At 42.4% G+C, this 21,356-nt stretch overlaps 1 protein-coding gene across 2 annotated transcripts in view; it reads right to left on the bottom strand.

Annotated features, from left to right (window-relative positions):
* Positions 1–21,356, bottom strand: part of Egfl6 (EGF like domain multiple 6) — a 70,920-nt gene that overhangs the window by 24,645 nt on the left and 24,919 nt on the right. For both annotated transcript variants that reach the window (XM_087902810.1, XM_087902809.1), the window contains exons 2-5: positions 19,099–19,211; positions 13,720–13,812; positions 6,294–6,413; positions 3,021–3,140 (exon numbers count right to left, since the gene is read on the bottom strand). In XM_087902810.1, coding sequence (XP_087758936.1) covers positions 3,021–3,140; positions 6,294–6,413; positions 13,720–13,812; positions 19,099–19,211 — 446 coding nt within the window. The remainder of the gene's footprint in view (positions 1–3,020; positions 3,141–6,293; positions 6,414–13,719; positions 13,813–19,098; positions 19,212–21,356) is intronic.

Genomic DNA, 21,356 nt, shown 5'->3' with positions numbered 1-21,356 from the left:
GCGTTTTCTGGCTATAATGTCATTATCTATATTCGCCCCCCCCCCCCCCCCCCGCAACATGTGTATCCTAGGTTGATCTTAGACTGACTATGTAGCCAAGAATGACCTTTAACTTCTCATCCTTCTGCCTTCACCTTGCTAGTGCTGGGACTGCAAATGTGTGTGCCACCATGCTTTACTTGTGCATTGCTGGGGATGGAACACAGGGCTTCATGCAAGCTATGCATTAAAATGGCATCCAATCAATTAAGGAGATAGGCAAAAAAATTGAATTAAGTTCGATTGAGACTTAGTCATATCAGGTAAATCTTATACTGAAGGCTACAAAGCTCTGAATTACTGAATTACACTCCCACTTTTTATATCTCTGCTCATTTGTGAGACCCCAGCTCTTCTAGTGCTGAGTGTGTGTCTGGCATATGGTACCTATGCTTTAACATGTGTTCCGAGTGAATATCTTTCTTCAGTTAGTAATTACATTGTATAGGATACAATGTTTGAAAGTGAAGTCAGTCACACTTTGAGCAAACCAAAATGCACACACATTTAAGATGTGCATTTTGCCAAAGTATTAAATACCTCGTTCTAAGCTCTGTAAGATTGACTCAAATCACAAAAATGTAGTTGTGTAGGAATGCACTGTTGTCTAAAGTTGTGTGTTGGGTATAACTGTTTAATAATGCACTTTTAACCAACTGTGGGTATGTTTCTTTTCTCCCACATGAGTGATATCACAGGGCACAGGGGCTGACAGCTATGTTGAGCAATCTACTAAGACTCAGGCATTGCTCTAATTTCCAGATATCAAGTAGGTTAGATCTTTGTTTAAGTATGCAAGTTGATGCTGGCTTATTGTTTCCATTGCACAGTTGCCCCTACCCCATGAGTGTATGTTGGGGATCAACTTGGGGACACATGTATGCAAGGCAAGTACTTCATCAACTGAGCTATTCTGCATTTAGTAAGTACTGAGTTGAGCAAAGTTATTGTTCAGTGATCATTTTCCTGAGCATCCGCTCTCCCTTTCAATTAAAATAGCATTTAACAATTAAGGAGGTAGGCAAAAAAATTGAATTTAGTTTGATCAAGACTTAGTCATATCAGGTAAATCTTACACTAAAGGATCCTAAGCTCTGTGAACCCTAATTAAGTCTTCGATCACTCTCAAAAGGAAGACAGAAGCCGAGGGTGCGCAGTGGAGGGGGGGTGCACACCTTGAACTCCAGCACTTGGGAGGCAGAGGCAGTCAGATCTCTGTGAGTTCAAGGTCAGCCTTGTCTATATAGTGAGTTCCAGAACATCCATGGCTACACAGAAAAACCTTGTCTTAAAAAATAAACAAACAAAAACAAAGAAATAGTTTAATATTCATGCATGTTTTTTTTAAAAAAGTGCTTCCCTGGTCTGTATGACTGAACTACTTTATACACAAAAATCTATCAAATTATATACATTTAGAATAAATAAACATGCAGCATCCTCACTGAAAAATATTTCTATTACATTGAATCATACTTATATTTGCTTATTTAAATCAAAGACGATGAACCTTTTTCAAAATTCTGGTCTCATTTTCTCTCCCTTATTGAGACAGTGTGTTCATCCAACCAAAATATTATGTATATTTGGTGCAATATGATTGTTAGGAATATATACAATTAGTATGCATGCATACTTCTACCTCTGTATAAAACATTTTTTATATATTGATATATAGTTACCATATGCAATGTACATTTCTACCTCTCTGATCAAGATACACATTGTTTACATTTGGAGGTCAGTGTCCTCATTTATTGCACAGTTGTTTATTGTCTTAGTCTTAAAGTTATATAGATATTAAAAATTATAGATCAATAGCCATCTATGTTTGTCATACTTATAGTTAGACTAATCAGGTTCTTTAGTTACATAGAGATTATATTTTGCATAGATAGATAATCTTCAACTACCTCAAAGAGCTGTAGAAAATGGCATTTAAATAACTTAGAGATCTGTTGAAGTGAGGCACAGTTGCTCCTGGCAGCACCAATCTCTTCTCCAGGGAATGTTGAGCACTGAAGACACTCTACCTGGAGCTTGCTTTCTTTTCGGCAAAACTGGTCTTTAGACAAATAAATGCCCATGCCTCAACTACTGACAAGATACATAATATCCAGCTATGGATAAGCAGGACTGTCAAATCCTGCTAAGACAGGGGTAAGATAGTTTTGAAAAGTTTCTTGCTTTTGAAAATAGTCTGTCTGTTATTTTAGGCCTTAGCCAAAGTTGGTTGCTTCAACGTTGCAAATGAGACTTTGTGTGATTGCCCAGGTAGCCAGTAGTCTCTGTCATTTGTTGCACATTTTGGAAGTTGCTTGATTGCACTTTCTGTTTACTCAAGTAATATTATTGTAATATTATTTCCCTTCTCAGATTTTCGATGGGGTTGAAGATTAGATAGTCGTAGTTACCTTCCTCATGATTTAGCCAAGCTTATTTCTGATGCAAGATTTAGACTCCTTGAAATAGAATGTATATTAAAAATTTTGTTATGTGTTCCTTGCTTAATATTGCTTATTTTGTTTGTAATTTTATACTTAGTATCTGTTCCTATTGTATATAGTTGTATTGGGTTTGGATTGATCTTGTTTGGACAAAAGGGGGAGGTGATGGGGGAAGCTTTGCTAACCAATCATCTTTAAGAAGTGGAACCTAGTTAAGGCATGGCTACCTGGAGCCCAGGAAGAAATACCAGGATGGACCAGGTGCTCGCTCTCTCTGGGTGATTTCCACGGGACACAGGGGAACTTGGACTTCCCATTCTTGTGGCGTGAGTTTCCCCTTATAGTAAGTAAAAATACAGTTGTTTATCTTTAAACTGGCCTGGTTATTTTCCGAATCGAGCTACCTTATACAGTATCTGTTCAGCACAAGCCTTGTAATGAATGAAAATGGAGTTCAGTGGAGGGAGAATGGAGAGGGATGGAGAGGAAATGGGAGGGGACGGAGAGGCACGGAGGCTATGCCTTCTGTTTTACCTAGGCACACTCTTCCATTTGGGCCCAGGCGGAGGCCAGAGGATGGACACACACATCGTGGCCCTTCTTCTGTTTCTTCGCAGCTGTACTGGCAGTTTGTCCTGGCACACGTCCTAGAGTCTGCAAAAGTAGACGGAGATTAACAAAGGAAGTCTCTCCCAATTCTGTGACGTGAAATGTAATATGTCTTAGGACAGGATTCATGATCTGAGTCCCAAAAGGAAACCCACAAGGAAGCCGGGCAAGCATGTTGTTGTGGTGGCCCCTTGGGATGAATCTCACTCATGGTTTGTTTCATGGAGCAACACATTGCACTTGACTATCTCTAGACAAAGCATACAGCTCTGAGTGCACCCCTATTTCTTAAATTGCCACATCATCTTATGTTTCTCAGACTGGCCTTGAACTCACTTTAGCTTTAAAACTTTTTAAAAAAGTAATATTTCATCAATTATTTGGGAATTTCACATCATGGACTCTGATCACACTTACTTCCCAGTTCTCCCAGGTCCTTCCCCACATCCTTGTAACCTCCCTCCTCAAGAAAGAAGAAGAAAAAGAAACAAAACAAACCAAAATAAAGCAAGACTCCAATGAAGTTGATTGAGATAGGGTCTCTGTTGCTTTTCAACTAATATACTCCAGGCTAGCTGACCTGGAGACCTCCAGGGATCCTTCTGTCTCTGCTTCACATCTTCCTGAAGGGTTGCTGGAATTACAGACCCTTGTGCTTTGTGGTTTTTTGTTTTTTTTTTAAACCAGGGTTCTGGGGATTCGAACTCAGGTCCTCATGCTGGCAGGTCAAATGCTTTTACCTCCTGAGCCATCTCCCAACCTCCTCAAAATTTCTAATATTTCCTGACCATTGACCACAACCATGATTTTGGTAAGTCTACTCCACTCACCCAGCTCCATAAAATGCTAGTCATCCAGAGGGATCAAAGACAGTGAAATGGGCCAGGACAAATAAAACCAGCACCCAGGAGAGAGGCCAAGGACTATGGTTTAAGCTCTAAATGGAGAGGCACAAATAATTCCTAGAGGAAAGGAAAGAGTATGTAGGGATGGAGACCGAAGGTGGGAAGCAGATACCTACTGATAGTTATAGTACTCACTTCTTTTCTTCTCTTTTTAGTTATCTTCTTTGAAATGTAATCACCAAAATTAACATAACTCTCTTTCCATTTGGGGAAGATATCTCTTTTGGCACTGACTGAGTTCTCCTGGAAACTTTCAGAATCATCCATTAGCATCGATCTTTTTTAAAAAAAAAGTTCGAAGTGATGGCTGTAAAAGCCTAGATAATGGTCCTCTTTGGGGAGGCATAAGCGAAAAGTTCCGGCCAAGTTCTAGTTGGTGGTAGTCACAAAGATGCTGTACACGAATTCATTAAGCTATCAGATTGTTTCTTGGGGGCGTCTGTTTATGAGAAGAAGACTATTTGAAAAAGACACCGTGAATGTTTGAATGTTATCTCTTAGGCTTGTTTGCTACGGGAGGATCTGGGTAAATGGTGACGAAGGGGACAGGACAGAGAGGAGCCAGGGGCACTAGGCAAGTCTAGATGAGATGACCTTGGCAAGGCTGGGGTGGACTGGAAGCCTACTTGACTGCAACCCTAGGAAGCTGGCTGAAGGCAGCAGGTTTATGTTTGCTGGGGGTCACAGGGCAGAAGAAAAGGAGAGGGCAAGAGGGGAGGGAAGGCAGGCAGGGAAGGTGGGTTTGCTTTTCAGCTGCAATGTGAAACTTAAAAAGCCTCTCCTCTCAAGACATGAGTGGATGGAGACTCGCACCCTCCCGTAGAACACGGGTCTCATTATCACAGAAAAGCTTTTCTTTTCAGGAATGCGAGTCAGAATGCACTTCCAACGAGACAGTCTAATCTCAGGGAGTACGGCAAGGGGCGTGAGAAAGGTAGCTGGTGGGAAGGATTGATGGCTTGCGATGATGTGGACATTTATCACCTCCCTTTGCTCACTAAGCCTAGTTTCATGATGAAATCCAACTTGTCTCCACACATACAGAGAATGTAATTGATTTCCCCCCACCCCCGTGAGTCTTTATTTTTCATTTATAAAATGAGTATCTAGAAGAAACAAGTCCACAGAGACAGAGGCAGATTTGTAGCTGCTAAGGGCAACAGGGGGTGGCTGCTAATGGTTAGAGTTTCTTCCCCTTTAGTGTACTTTAAATTTCATTTATTAATGTAGTGTGTGTGTGTGTGTGTGTGTGTGTGTGTGTATGTGCGCGCACGCACACATGCACGTGCGCACCCACGTGGGCTTACTAGCTTGCGAGTGTATGGTTCCATGGGTGCTACAGCACACACCGGAGCTCAGACAGAGGACAACTTTCAGAAGTCTATTCTTGCCTTCCACTGTGTTGAGCCCTGGTCTCTCTTGTTACTTCTGTTGTTATACTGCGTATGGCACGAACTTCCTGCCAATTCTTCTGTTCCCACCTTCCACCTTGAAGTAAGAGTGCTGGGAATTCCATAGGGAGTCAGGCTTTTGGTGGGTCCCAGGCCTCAAGCGTAGATGTCTTTAGCTTGCATGGCAAGTGCTCCTACCCACTGAGCCACCTTACCTCTTCAATGGTTTTGCTTTCTTTTGGGGTGGTAAACCTTTTCTGGGACTGACTTGATTGTGGTGATGGTGGGCAAACATTGCGAAGGGAGCAGGCCCCTGATTTGTCCATGTTTGAAAGATTAAAATGGTAAATTTTATGTTGTGTGCATTTTACCATATTTTTAAAAAGTAAGTACCCAAAGATGTTTTAGCTTATGGTGATGTTAAAGATCATTATTTTTTGAGACAGAATCTCATGCATGCCCACGTGGACTTCAACCTTGACTTCTAACTCAGTTTGACTTTGAACTAATTTCTTATTCTCCTGCCTCCACCTGAATGTTGCAATCACAGGCATGCACTACCATGCCCTGTTTGTGTGGGGCTCGGGATCAAACCCAAGGATTTTTACATGCCAGGCAGCACTCTACCAACTGTACCATATCTTCAACCATAGACATTTTTTTTTTGAGAAATGTTTCATTATGTAGTCCTGTCTGGCCTGGAACTCACTGTGTAGATGAGACTGGCCTCAAACTCACAGAGATCTGCTTGCCCCTCCCTCTTGGATGCTAGGATTAAAAGTGTGCACCACCACACCAGGATAACCCTAGATATGTTTTTAAAAGTTGCCCACGTAAGTCCTTTCCCACACACCGAATACCAAAAGGCAAACTTTTCATGTTGAGTGACTGCTGAAACTTACTTGCACATGTGGCATCGGGTAGAAGCATGTAGCCACTGAGGCAAAAGCATTTGTAGCTGCCATGTGTATTCACGCACCTGTGCTGGCACGGCCGGGGTTTGACTCCACACTCATTCACATCTGCAGGGCCAGTCAGAAAAGGGAGAAAAGTTAACAGAGTCAGAAAACAACCACGTGGGAGAGACTGGATGCCAATTTTTTTAAGGACACAGGCTCCCTACTTCTATCCTTCCAAACTGTCAAGTGTCTTTCCACTTGGAAAGATTGGCGAGGACGTGGAGCAAATCGGGCAATTGTTCACCATTGGAGGGAATGGAAATTATTACAGGTACTTTGGAAAACTTCAAGTTAGAAAGAGCCCTACCTATGAGCTAGCAGTTGCAGTCCTAGGCATGTTCTTAATAGAAATGCCTCTTGTCCTTTCACACCACACACAGAAAACACACTAGCATATGTATAGTTCATACTAGCGTATGTATAGTTGGAGTGATTCAAATACACCTCAACAGGATAGATATGTGATGAGTATGTCGTACAGCAGTTAAATAGAAGAAACCACAACTATAGGCAACAAAAGAAGATTTTCACAAGCAGAAGTTGAGTAGAATAAACTGAGTACCCCCATTGCTTACATACTGTGATAAAAGAAGTAAAGTCAAAATATGCTTTTCTCTTTTTTGGTCTGTCTGTCTATCGAACCATCCATCTATGCATCATCCATCTATCCTATCGTATCTATCGTATCTATCGTATCTATCTATCTATCTATCTATCTATCTATCTATCTATCTATCTATCTATCTGCCATCACACTGTAGCCCAGGCTGGCCTTGAACTTGAGGCAGCCCTCAGGCTTCATCCTCTCCAATGCTAAGGATAACAGGCATAAGCCACCCACCATCCATGGCTATGCTTTTCTTGTTGATGGAAGAAATACTTAGATGAGTCAGAGGCAGGAACTGTTGAGTTTCTGTTTTTTTCATGTTTTTTTTTTAAAAAATCTGGGTTCCTATTAGAAAGATACTGTGGCAATTTATCACGTTGTATATTTTTTATTAAAACATTTTATTTAGTGTGTGTGTGTGTGTGCGTGTGTGTGTGCGTGTATGATATGTATGTGAGAGTGTGGGCACATGGATGCCATGGCGCATGTATGGAGGTCAGAGGAAAACTATCAAGTGTCAGTTTTCTCCTTCTGATGTAGGTCCCGGGAATCAAACTCCGGTTATCAGGCCTGTACAGCAGGCGCTTTTACCTGCTGACCCGTCTCACTGACCCAAGTTATACATTTCTAATATCTGGACACTTCTGTATGATGCTACTTAAAGAGTTAGAAACATCAAATTTTAATATTTCTGTTTGTACTACTTCCTAAACAGGGAGCATTGCTGTGGTTTTGGTTGACTCCAGGCTTCCACCCAATGTCGTAGCTCATATCATTCTAGAGAAACCCTGACAAGCAGTTGGTAGTGAGGTTGCAGTGTATTTAATTGCATGTGAAGGTGCACACGGGGTGTTTACAGAGCTACATGTACAGATCACTTGTAAATGAAGAAATAACAAAACAGAAATGTGTACGGAACAAAAGCCTGGGGTGAACCGCTCTCCATGCTAGCCATGGTTGTGGTTAATTGGTTTGTTCAAAGATGTCTTTTTTTTTTACTGTGCTTCTCAGTGTATTTTGTTAAAAAATTAAAGATTAAAAATAAATAACATTTTTTTTAAAGATTTATTTATTTATTATGTACAACATTCTGTCTGTGTGTATGTCTGCAGGCCAGAAGAGGGCACCAGACCTCACCACAGGTGGTTGTGAGCCACCATGTGGCTGCCGGGAATTGAACTCAGGACCTTTGGAAGAGCAGGCAATGCTCTTAACCACTGAGCCATCTCTCCAGCCCAATAAATAACATTTTTAAAAAGAATAAATAACATTTCTTTTAAAATAAGAACACGATAAAGGAGGTGGGCTGGGGTGTAGCTCAGTTAGAAGCGTGCTCTCCTAGCATCCACAAAACCCTGAGTTCAATACCTAGTGCCACAAAATCCAGGCTGGTGGTGCCTGTAATCTCAGCACTCAGGAGGCAGATGTGGGGGTGGAGTAGTGGGGGAAGATTGGGAGTTCAAGGTCATCCTGGGATACTTGAGACCCTGTCTCAAAAACGAAAAAAAAAAAAAAAAGCTACAGGAGAATAAAATTGTTAGAAGACATTGTGATGAAAGGATCTATCTTGTTTTTGCAATCTGATTGTAGAGGAGGACTCGTAGCATAAGCCTCCTAAGGGAGAGACAGAAAGGAGAAGAACAGCAAATTCCACAGAAGACAAGACAGTTCTGAAAGGCAGCAAGCAGAATGCGTCCTTGAAAAGTAAATCAAAGGCTCTTCCTGCCTGTGGAAAGTTCTGTGGACGCAGGCTTTCTTTTCTTTTTTCTGTTTTTTAAAACAATCATTTAAAACCTTATATACCAATTCCAGTTCCCTCTCGTTCCCCTGTTCTCGCTCCCCCACCTTTCCCTCACCCCCTCCACCCTGCCCCGTGGATGCAGGTTTCCTATCACCTGAAGAAGCTTCTTCTCTATTGCTCGTCCCCTCGACCCTACCACCTTCCTTACACACTCCAACCACCTTATTGGGTTTTTTTTTAAACTTTTATTATATTTTGCAAAAATGTGTGCATGCATATATCATCTCCCTGGCCCCCAACTCCTCCCTCTTTTGATAGGGGAGTTGAAATATGTTGACTGGACATAATGGAAAATCCATTGTATCCCATCATTTGTCTTCAAGCCCTCAGTGACTCATTCATGTCCTAGAAAGAGGATTTTCGGGAAACACATTAGTTGAGGCCTGAGGCCCATTGCCATGAGTGAGTGGCCTTTGATCAGGCTGCCATGGGGCCCGGGGAGGGGGGCTGTCTGGGGAAGAGAGAAAACCTTAAAACTTGAGCCAACTGGACCACTCTCTCAATGTTAATATTTTACCAGAACCTGAGAACTATCATGAGAAATAGGTCTTCTAGTGCAAAGGGTTCCAGAAGCGATCTATGGAAAAAAACAAGAACCCGGTAAGAAAGGGCTAATATGTCTAATATGAGATTTCACAGCTGAACCTGTGATTCTCAGTGCTTGCTGTATGTGCGGGGTTGGGTTCATGAGTATGAATCAGGAAGCTAGCTGCCATTCCCAGGGCTTTGAAGACAGAAAGAGCGAGTTCGGCTATTAGGCTAGGTTGGCCAGCCAGCAGGCCCCAGATTACAGTTCTTTAGCACCATGCCCAGCTCTTTTTGTATGTGGGCTCTTGGATCTGAACTCTTAACTGCTGAGCCTTCTCTCTGGCCCTCTGGAAGTTTCTTACAAGAGCAGTTAAGGGCTGGAGAGATGGCTCGGCGGTTAGGAGCATTGCCTGCTCTTCCAAAGGTCCTGAGTTCAATTCCCAGCAACCACATGGTGGCTCACAACCATCTGTAATGAGGTCTGATGCCCTCTTCTGGCCTGCAGGCATACACACAGACAGAACACTGTATGCATAATAAATAAATAAATATTAAAAAAAGAGCAGTTAAATGTGATTTGCTGGTTATGCTTGACCTTATCTCAGGGCGAGGGGGCACTTTGTTGAGGCTTTCTTTCTGTAAGGGTGGCTGGACCTCTCTTGATATCTGAGCCCGATCATTCCTTTATGTGGGGCTCATCTGTACTTTGGGGTATTTAGGAAAAGGGATGGGATTTGTTCAATAGATACTACTAGCAACCCCTTCCCTAGCTGTGACAACCCAAACTGTGTCCAGAAATCACCAGACATCCCCCGAATGACAAATCTACTCTAGTTGGAACTTTGAGTCTACAGTCAAGACCAAGATGGCCCTTTTCCCCATCAAAGTGTTTTTGTTCATGTGTTTATAATCTTGAGGTGGGATCCCTTGTGTCCCAGGAACTTGCTATGTAGCTAAGGATGAATCTCTCATCCTCTTTCTTTTACTGTCCAAGTTCAAGGATTGCAGGAATTTGCCATCAAATCCTGTTTAATTCCATATTGGGGATCAAATCCGGGGTGTTGTGTGTACTATGCAAATACTCTACCAACTGAGCTCCCGCATTCGGGGGTGGTTTTTGTTCACTATAATTTCCACAGTCTCTCAGCATCAACATTTGTTGCCATTTGGGCCAAGCTATTTTCTGTAGGTACAGGGCATTTCTGGGCACTGTAGAGTGTTGTGGTGGTTTGAATAGGAATGGCCCCCATGGGCTCATATATTTGAATGCTTGGCCATTAGGGAGTGGCACTATTAGGAGGTGTGTCCTTGTTGGAGGAAGTGTGTCACTGGGAGTGAGCTTTGGGGTTTCAAATGCTCAAGTCAGCCCCAGTGGAACTCTCTCGTCCTGCTGCCTGAAGATCTAGATGTAGAACTCTCAGCTGCTACTCCAGCACCGTGTCTGCTTGCATGCCGCCATCTTCCCACCATGAGCTAATGGACTAAACCTCTGAAAGTAAGCTATCCCTAGTGAAATGTTTTCCTTTATAAGAGTCTGTGGTCTTGGTGGTTCTTCATAGCAATAGAAGCCTTAACTAAGACAAATGTTTAGCCAGTAGATGCCAGCCAGCAGCACCTCTTCTAAATGTCTTTTAACAGTGCCAGATGTCCCTTGGGTAAGGTTCCTGAGTTTGGCAACTAAAAATATAGGACTATCAGTTAATTGAATTTTAGGTAAGTAACTAGTATGTTTTAGCACGCATCCATCCCATACAATTTTTTTATATTTATTTATTTATTATGTATACAATATTCTGTAGGCCAGAAGAAGGCACCTCATTACAGATGGTTGTGAGCCACCATGTGGTTGCCGGGAATTGAACTCAGGACCTTTGTCCATACAATTTTACTGCATAAACATACTATACAGTTATTGCTTATGTGGGAGGTAAATGAGAGTGGACTTTATATATGATCTAACAGCTCTCTCTATAAGACAGAACTTTTGTTCTAGACTTTTCTTGTTTGTGACAGGGTCTCAGATAGTCTAGCCTGTTCTTGAGCACATAATGGAGCCCGGTCTCAAACTCCTGAGCTTCCTGCCTCTACCTCCCGTGTGCTGGGATTGTAGTCATGTGCCACCACACCTGGCCAGTGTCCAAGATAGTAAATAAATCCTTAATTGGCACCAGATAAATAGATGAAGACAAATATCATACATTAACTTTTGAAATATGTGACTGGGCTGTAGGTGTAGCTTCGTTGGTAAAGTGCTTGCCTAGCATGTACAAAGTCTTGAAATCCATCGCCAGCATCGTATACACTGGGCATGGTAGCCCATACATATACTCCAAACACCTGGGGGGTGGTGGCAGTAGGATCTTAAGTTCAAGGTCCATCGTGGGCTATATAGCAAGCAGATCTGTTTCCAAGCAAAACAGATCAATGTGGTGGCACACACCTTTAATCCCAGCACCCAGGAGGCAGAAGTGGGCAGATCTCTGTGAGTTCAAGGCCATCCTGCTTTACAAAGTGACATTTAGGACAGCTAGAAGTACATCGTATGACACTTTCTCCAAAACAAAATCAAAACTTCTCAGAAATGTATTTGCTGGGATAAAAATAGGCACCTGATTCACCAATTCCCTTTGTAGATACTTACCTCACAAAGTCAATCACTCCAGACTGAATGGCCGTGAGTGGATAGGAGTAAAACGTTTGATGCATTGTTTGGAGACAATGTAAATGGGGATGGTAAGAACGCATTTGCTTCCTAAATGACAATTATCTTCACCCTAAGAGCTGGGATATGACTTTAAGAAGTTTGAGCACTGTGCATACTGGCAGGTAAGGATGCCCAGGAGAAATACTGATGCTTGTAGGGTCATGAAAAAAAGCCTCTGAAGATGTAGAGCAAACTGTTAACTTTGGTTCTAATAAGGGTTTGGGGTAGAGCCTCTCTCTGCCCCATCCCCCTCAAATGGGTCTCATAGATGCCAGTCTGGCCTAGAAATTGATGTGTAGCTGAAGATGACCTTGAACTTTTCTGATCATCCTGACTCCACCTCTCAATGCTAGGGTTACAGATGTGCATCGCCTTGCCTGGTTTTTATGCAGTGCTGGGGATTAAACCCAGGTCTTTGTACATGCTGGGCAGATACTCTACCAACTTAGTTACATCGCTGGCCCATCCTTTTTTATTTTTATAGTCTTATGCACTGTTATTTTTTAAAAAGAATGTATATTACTTAGATAATCTTAAAAATAATAGTTATTTTAAACAAGGCCTTTTGATGTGGGATTTCGTCTCTTATTACCATTGATTAATAAAGAAGCTGCTTTGGCCAATGGCTTAGCAGAGGAAAGCCAGACAGAAAATCCAAACAGAGATATATAGAGAGAGTAGGCAGAGTCAGACTGCCAAAGTAGAGGAGAAAGACACCAGCCAACCATCGAGGAAACAAGACACGGCGAAAATGAGGTATGCCACAGCCCCATGGCGATACACAGATTAATAGAAATGGCTTAATTTAAGACATAAGAGTGAGATAGGAATACATGAGCCATTGGCCAAACAATGTTGCAATTAATATAGTTTTTGTGTGATTAATTGGGTCTGGGTTACTGGGAAGTGAAAGGGCAGACTCTGATTATAGTCTTTTATTGCATATTTTGGAAAAAAATCGGAAGTTTCACACTTGATCAAGGAGAGATTCGCTGAAAACTCTCATCCTTACACCATGTTATGTTCAAGATTTGACTTTTGGGGAGCAGAAGCCAGAAGCCAATCCAGTCCCGGAAGCCAATCCAGTCCCGGAAGCCAACCCAGTTCCGGGACCCTGGTGGATCAGGATCGAGCCAGCGATCTGACCCAGAGTTAGCGATCTCCACCAGAACTGGAGTGGGACAGAACCAGCTCCCTAGGACAGAAAGCGAAGAGCTCCACCCAGTCCCAGGACACTGGTGGATCAGGATTGAGCCAGTGACCAGATCCAGAGTCAGAGTCTTGAATTTTGCAGGAAAATGGATGAAGCTAGAAAACATTATTTTGAGTGAGGTAACCCAGACACAGAGAGACAATTGTCACATGCACTCACTCATAGGTGGTTTTTAAACATAAAGCAGAGAAAGCCAGCCTACAAACCACAATCCCAGAGAACTTAGACAACAATACGGACACTAAGAGAGACTTACATAGTTCTAATCTACATGGGAAGTAGAAAGTAGAAAAAGACAAGATCTCCTCAGTAAATTGGGAGCATGGGGACCTTGGGGGAGGGTTGAAGGGGGGAGGGGAGAGGCAGGGAGGGGAGCAGAGAAAAATGTAGAACTCAATAAATATAAATTTAAACAAAAAAAGATTTGACTACCACCCTGTAAGAAATTCTATACCATCTTTCCTCCCTGAACCCATTGTAATGGAATTTGTTTCCGGATCCTGATGTCATACTGACCTTGGCTGCATGTCTTCCCGGTGTACCCTGGAAAGCATCTACATTTATTCAGTCCCACACACTCCCCGAATTTGCATCTGGGCTCACACACAGCTGTAAAAGGAAAAGAGAACCTGAAAATAGTTGGCGCAGTGATAATGTGCACAGGCAGATGGCCTCCTACATGGTAGAGAACTCTTTCCAATGAACTGAGAACCTGTCTCCTCTCGACTCTGCTTTGACCTTTCTGACACTGGGCAGGAATTTCCTTTTGAACAAAACAAGTCCTCACACCCACTATGCAACACATGTAAAGATATTGTACTCATTTACTTAGCATGGCCATGTCTCCAGTGCTATAAAGCCCCTACCCCCAGCCAACCATTTCTGAATGTCAACCCCAAATAATAATAAAGAAAGAAGAGCATTTGAGAGAAAGACACATCAGAGTAATACGGGCAAGTTCCAAGGTCCCTCTATTTCTTGTCATTGTCTCTTCTCATTTCTTAAGTATTTCTCTATTTTTCTTTCTTTGTATGTGTATGTGTATATGCTCACATATGTGTGGATGTGAGTATACATATATGTCCTTTAATGTGAAAGCTAGACAACAACCTTTGTTGTCTTCAGTTGGCACCTACTTGTTTCAAAAAATATTTATTTATTTGTATTTGGGTGCCAAGGAATGCATGTGCCATGATATACGTAGGGGACGGGTCAGAGAACAACTTGTAGCAGTTGGTACTTTTCTTCTACCATATGGGTCCTGGGGGATCAGACTCAGTTTTCAGACCTTGTGGCAAGTACCTTTACCCATTGAGTCATCTTGCTGCCACCCAAAACTTGTTTCTTGAGACTGAGTCTCTCAATGGCCTTCAGGACCACATACTAAGTTAGACTGGCTGTCCAGTAAGTCTCAGGGATCCAGTTGACTCTGCCTCTACAGTACCAGGATTGCAAACATGCACAACTATACCTGGCCTATCTATCTATCTATCTATCTATCTATCTATCTATCTATCTATCTATCTATCTATTAACATGGGCTCTGCGGATCAAACTTAGCTCCTCATGTCTTTGTGACAAGCACTTTACTGTCTGAGCTATGGGCCCCAGCACTACTTATTTTTCTTTGGGATGATCAAGACAGTTTTAGTGTCATTTAGAAATCATTAAATCTGAATAGCTCACTCTGATGGGCACTCAGGGCATAGTGATGATGGCAGTTAGAGAAGCCTAACCCAGGCAGGGTTTGTTTGTCTGTTGTCGACTTTTGTATTCCGATACACGGCATAAAGTAGGCATTCGATAAGTCATTCTTCAATGGACAAAATGGTAGGCTGAAATGAGAGAGCCAGAATGTTGTAGCTGAATTGTTGTAGCGTTAGGAAAAAAGGATCAAAGGCGATGGCAAGTTTGAGTCAGGCTCATGGGAAGGAGATGAGCAAAATGAGCGTGAGAACTTCTGTCTATTACTGTGTTCTCAGTGTCTTTGGGCAATCACTTAAAATTCATTTTTCTCCTGCAACATTTTATATTATTTGTGACTAAGCTACATATGAGAAAATAGATGCATCACATGCAAATATATGCCACACACAAATGTATCCTATACATGCAAATATCCTGCAGTGCTCGGGTTGAAACCCAGAGTCTTATGCATGTTAGTTAAATGGTCCACCACTGAGCTACATTCCTAGCCCTTGTTTTGTTTTTGTTTTGAGACAGGGTCTCCCTTTGTAGCCTTGAACTCAGGGTCCTTCTACTTCTCCTTCTTTAGTGCTGGGATTAGAGATGTGTGCCCAGAACACATATTTTTTTTCAATAGTGAATAATGCAATAGATATAGAAATTATAGCAGGGAAACATTCTGGTATTGAACAAGTCATAACTAAGAAGGTAAGGAGAGGAAAAAAAGCTCGCCCAGCAAAAAAATTTCCACTTCTAGAGACTTACGAGATGGAATTTAATTTTCAGTGTCTCCTTTGTTATAAACGTGCATTTGGGGATGCAGCTTTGGGTTCAGGTGTCAGAGAAATAAATCTTCAATTGTTTTTCAAGTCCCAAAGACACGTTATTGCTCCCTAGAAGCGCATTTCCAATGCGATCCAGACAGGAAAGCCCAGAATGAATGCCAGATAGCACACAGGAGAAATGATGAGCAATCATCTTGCTTTAAGGTCGAAGCTTCAGAAAGATGTTTTCAATTTACAGTCACTTTGGACCTGTGACCAGAACAGCCAATCCACCAAAGGGAAACGCAGTTTGTGTCTAAAATAGCCAGAGGCCGAGGCACACTGCACAAAGTCAAACTCTCCTTCTCAGTCCTCCTTCCCCCACTCCTCCATCTGCAGTTTTTCATCTGGAATTTGTCCTTGGCCAGCACTTCATTCCGTCTCAGTCTCACTAGAGTGACATATATTTTGAGGTTAATGATGCAGACTTGATCAGACTCCACCACTGAGAGATTTAGACAGGGGCAGAGGCCAAAGGCTGGGGGTGGGTGGGCTCCAGTGTGCATGGGTGCAGGTAATTGAGAGAAACAAAGAGTCAACAGTAAATGGAAGAGAAGGTGTGTGTGGACTGGGAACTCCCAGCCAGGGTCTGGTATTGCTTACTGGGGCAGGTTGTTGTTGTTTTTGTTGTGTGTGTGTTGTTACATAGGCTGAAGTCTGACTTAGGGATAAGGAACCTAGGAAGAGGGGAATAACGCTCCTTGTTATTTCGTGCTTCTAGGAACATATGACCTCACCAACAAAAAGGAAAATACTGGGGTGGGGATGGAGCTGTTAGTAGAGTGCTTGCCTAGAGTGCAGAAAGCCTTGAATTTGATCCCTAGCACTACGCAAACTGGGCGTGGTGGTGTGTGGCTGTAATCCTAGCACTCAAGCAGAAGGATCAGCTATGGGAAGGGTTTGAGGCCAGCCTGGGTTTCATGAAACTCTGAAAACCATCTTTAGCTTGCAACATCTGCATACTGAACATTTTTTTTCTTAAACTCTCCCACCGGGTCTTAGCCTTTTGCTTCACATTCCTTCGTGCTTGTGATATTTAAGATTGTGATTGGCTGGGCATACTGTGGCCAGGCTACTCTGATCCAATTGAAGAACATCCCTTGCGGAAAGCCAAATTTCACTCTCCTTTACTCGCCAGTGGCATGCTGGGTCTGACCAAGTTTTATGGCAGTAAGTATCGAGGTTCATGAGAGTGTGAAGGATTCCAAGTTACACGTCTCAGATGACTTTCCCCTCTTTCCACATGACTTCCTTCAAAGAAGAATGTTTTATGCCATTTCTGGGTAAAGAACAAATCTGTGTTTCCTACTCCTATCACCTGGCGCTCTGAAGAACAGATGTGTGACATGAATTAGTACATTGTTTTTGCTACGTGACAAGCAGAAAGCACATGCTTTAGTGCCTCGACTCTGCACCTTCTGGGGGATATCACCCTCTCCATTCCAGAGGAGGAACCAGAGCCTTAATTAACTTCACTACCTTCTCCAAGTTCACCCGCATCAGTCTCGTGTATGATATCTTTGATCATAATACATTAAGTCAGGGTGAGGACTGAAGTGTGCTAAGCAAGCATTCTAGCAGCTGAGCTACATCTGTCTGCCCTTTCGATTGATCCCGGGCCCAGATGGATGCTTTAAGTTCCTTTAACTGGATGGACAATGATGGTTTTCATTCTTCCCTTAGTATCTCCACACTCTGGCCATTCCATTATGAAGAAACCCTGATGGCTGAAAGTTTTGAATAACAGGGAATGTGTGGAAATAGTGCCCATGCTTTCTGTTGTTTCATCGAGTTCAGATGTTATCATCTTGAGTCATTTGATATATTTTAAAATCTTGTACGCATTCTTTGACAATTTTAAGCATGTATACAATGTATTTTGATCATAGCAAGCTCCTATTACACCTCCTCTTGTCTCCTTCCCACTCCCACTAAACCTCTTCTTCTCCCCAAGAGGTCTTCCTTCTACTTCCACGTCTTTTGCCTTTTTAGACCCTGTGGTGATTTGAACGAGGGTGGCCCCCACAGGTTCACATATTTGAATGTTCACCCCTTAGGGAATGGCACTACTTGAGAAGGATTAGGAGGTGTGGCCTTACGGGGGTACGTGTGGCCTTGTTGGAGCAGGTGTGCCACTAGGGGTGAACTGTGATGTTTCAAAAGTCCAAGCCCATCCCAGTGCCTCTCTTCTTGCTGCTTCTGGATCCAGATGTAGAACTCTTAGCTCCTCCAACACCATGACTGCCTGCATGCCCTCATGTTCCACCACGATAAGGAACTAAACCTCTGAAACTGTAAGCCATCCCCACTTACATGCTTCCTTTTATAAGCATTGCCTTGGTCATGGTGTCGTTCGCAGAAATAGAACAGGGATTAAGACTGACCTACTGAGTTTAATTAGAGTGTTTTCATAGACATGGGTAGTTATGGGGATATTAACTGGGGCACAGGAAGCTTACCAGACCTCACCTTACTGAAAAATAATGACTGTTAGCACCCCAGCAGCTATTAACCTAGCTATTTGGGACCAGTTAGAATGGAGGGAATTGAATCAGGGACAGGCTTATGGTTACTTCTAAAATAGCTAGCATTTTAATGCACTTATGGAACCTTCAGATAAGTTATTACCCCACTTAACAGACAATAAACTCATGATCAGGCATTTGGGATCAGAATTCTACCCTGAGGTAATGAACTCTATCCCAGATAATGTAACCAACTGCCTTGGAGAAATGCAGGTTAGATGGTTCTCTATCACAAATACGGGTCACTATGGAAATCCACATAAAAATCAACACAAGGCAGAAATCTGTGTTGATCTCAGCTCTCAGAAATCCTCTAGAAATTATCATAGGTCTCTCACATAAGCTTCTAATACAGAATATGAGAAATCATGCCTTAGTCTGTAATCTGCACAAAATAATACAAAAACAACACGTTTGCAACCATGCCTGTGCCTGCTTTTCTTGCCTTTAGAAACTGCACTTTCTAAAGGAATTTAAAAATGAGAATGACATATCTATAAGGTATAAAGGTTCTACCTTGTAGCCAGGGATTATTTGGCTATTAGACTAAGACTAATAATTAAAATGTGTATTTCACTAGAATCCTGTTGGAAAAACTATAATTAGAAGGAGTTAATTGGTCTGGTTTTGACCAACTCAGTTTCTACAGATTAAATCAAATCAAAGCCAAAGCAAACCCCAGTTATACTTACTCAGAGAGTAGCAGAAATAATGATAGACAAGAATCCCCTAAAATTACTCCCATTAAGCATGATAATGCCAACCATTCCAGATGGGACTTTGATAATCCTTTGGTGTTAGTGTCACAGATTGAAAACTGACCCAATCACTGGGTGGTTTTAATTTTTGCAAAAAATTACCTTCACATACTCCCTTGCTGTTTCTTTTCCAGCCATAGCAGCAGGCCATCTTAGTTCCATAGCGACAGACCCCAGGCTGGCGTGCCAGTGCTGGCAACCCATAATCCCTTGGACTGTGGATAAAGAACCACATGTTAGTACTGATAGAACAGAGATAGCCACAGAGACTCTTCCTTGCTGAAGGAGCAGCAGGAAAGATGTTAAGTATCTGTGTGATTTCAACAGACCTGAGGGAAGTGCTAGATTCTAGATTCTGCAGAGGACAAAAAAAAATCTGAATTTGGGAGTTGGCAGCCTGTCTTCCATCCCTTGCCAGCTTCCCTCTAGTTTTGGTCATTTCCTTCTTGTGTAGGGCTAAAGAAATTGGTTGCAGAATCTATAAAGGTAGAGTGCATGAAAGTGACCAAAAATGAACATTTTTGAAACTAGTAGAACGCCACTTCTCTGATCTGCTTTGACTGGGCACAGTGGCTTTGCAGTTCTGTTTTGTGTCCGTGACTCACTGGCTAAGTGGCTTTGGCTCAGATGACAGCTCTGCACTTTTACTTCATGGGCCACCTGGGAGTCATTGAACGATCTGGAGTCACCGTACACTACGGACTGTGGGAGACCATTCTGCTAAATCATCTCAGGTTCCAGAGGAGGGAACTCCAGCAGCATACAGTGGAGGCATGTCCCCAAGCAGAGCCAGGTGCTGCGGAACTCACTGTTTAAACTTACTGTGCTTCATAACGGCCTCTTGGAAACACGATTTGCTAAACTCTTAACTATTGAGCAAGGACCAGCAAACATTTTCTCAGAGGGACTCGAGGAAAATACTTCAGGCTTTGCAGGCTATAGGTCTATGTCCAAGAGCAGCCATAGGCAATAGCAAACAGATGGGTATGTTTGTTCCAATATACTTATTTCTGGATTTGAGAAGCTGGCTAAGTCAGCCAAATGTCTCCTGTAGTCAAGACTGTCCTTGAACTTGCAGCATAACCAATGTTGACCTTGCTCTTCCTGCTTTCTCCTCCCTACAACTGAGGTTACCTGTGTGCAACACCATTTCTGGTTTTGGTTTCTGTGTTGCTGAGGATTAAACTCTGGGCTTCCTTAGGGTCGAGGGAATTATATCCATATCCCTAAACATAATATCTTTTTATCCCATCACCAGCCATTTGGAAATGTTGAAACTTGTTTTGACTCATATGTTGTGTAAAAACGGGGTCACCTTGGTTTGTGGGTTGTAGCTTGCTGACTCCTGATCTGAAAAGTGAGTTCCTGCCTCCCAGGAAGAGCCCTAAGTGACACTCCCAGGTAAGATGTTCCTTGCCTGTTTACCTGCTTGATGTCTTGGGCTTGGGCAGGACTGATACCAGACTAGAAGAAAAGTCATACAATTTATGGAGGGCTACGTTTGATATTCCTTGTGCATATGAAATACAAGTGTCAAACCACTTCTTGAGCTCTTTAACAGATAAGCAATGCACATTTTATCAGGTACAGGCTTGAATACATGCCAAGCCAGGCAGTTAAACGATCTTCTTGCCCGTTTCTCTCATGATCTGCTTTTCCAACAAACTTTCTTTATTAGAGATAAAAAAGGTAGAGTTTGGGACATCTCATTCACCAAGAGCACAAAATGCGACAGAAAATAAAGTTCTGCAAGAGAACTTTTCTTCCGTTTAAAAAGTTTTCTTTTATGTGCTTTGATGTTTTGCCTGCATGTATTTCTGTGTGAGGGGGCTGACTGCCCTGGCACTGGAGTTGTAGACAGTTGTGAGCTTTCATGTGGGTGCTGGGAATTGAACCCAGGTCCTCTGGAAGAGTGACCAGTGCTCTTAAAAGCAGAACCATCTCTCCAGCTCCCCACCGTTTTATTTTTAATAGGAATTCATAATTCAGCTACTTAGAGCAGGGTTTCTCTGCACCTCTATAAGACTGATACTGTAGGCTGGATGATTTTTTTATGAGGTGGCTATCTTGGGCATTCTAAGATATTTAGTAGCATCCATGGTTGCTGTCTATAGTCGTCAATAACACATATCCTCAAAGTTGTGACAATCAAAAAACATCTCCAGCTTAAATGAGTGTGGTGGTGTACACCTTTCATACTAGCAATCCTATAACACCCATAATCGTCTGTAATGAGAGATAGGAGACTCATAGACCAGAAAGATAGACACAGCAAGTTCCAAACTGGCTAGGGTCATATAGCAAGATGCTGTCTTAAAAACAAAAGTGACTTTTGCCAAAAAAAAATTCCCTACAAGGCA

This window comes from Myodes glareolus, chromosome X (genome assembly GCF_982192425.1).
Source record: "Myodes glareolus chromosome X, mMyoGla1.1, whole genome shotgun sequence".
NCBI lineage: Eukaryota > Metazoa > Chordata > Mammalia > Rodentia > Cricetidae > Myodes > Myodes glareolus.
The sequence above is the reverse complement of the archived record's forward strand: the minus strand, read 5'-3'. Positions and strand labels throughout refer to the sequence as shown.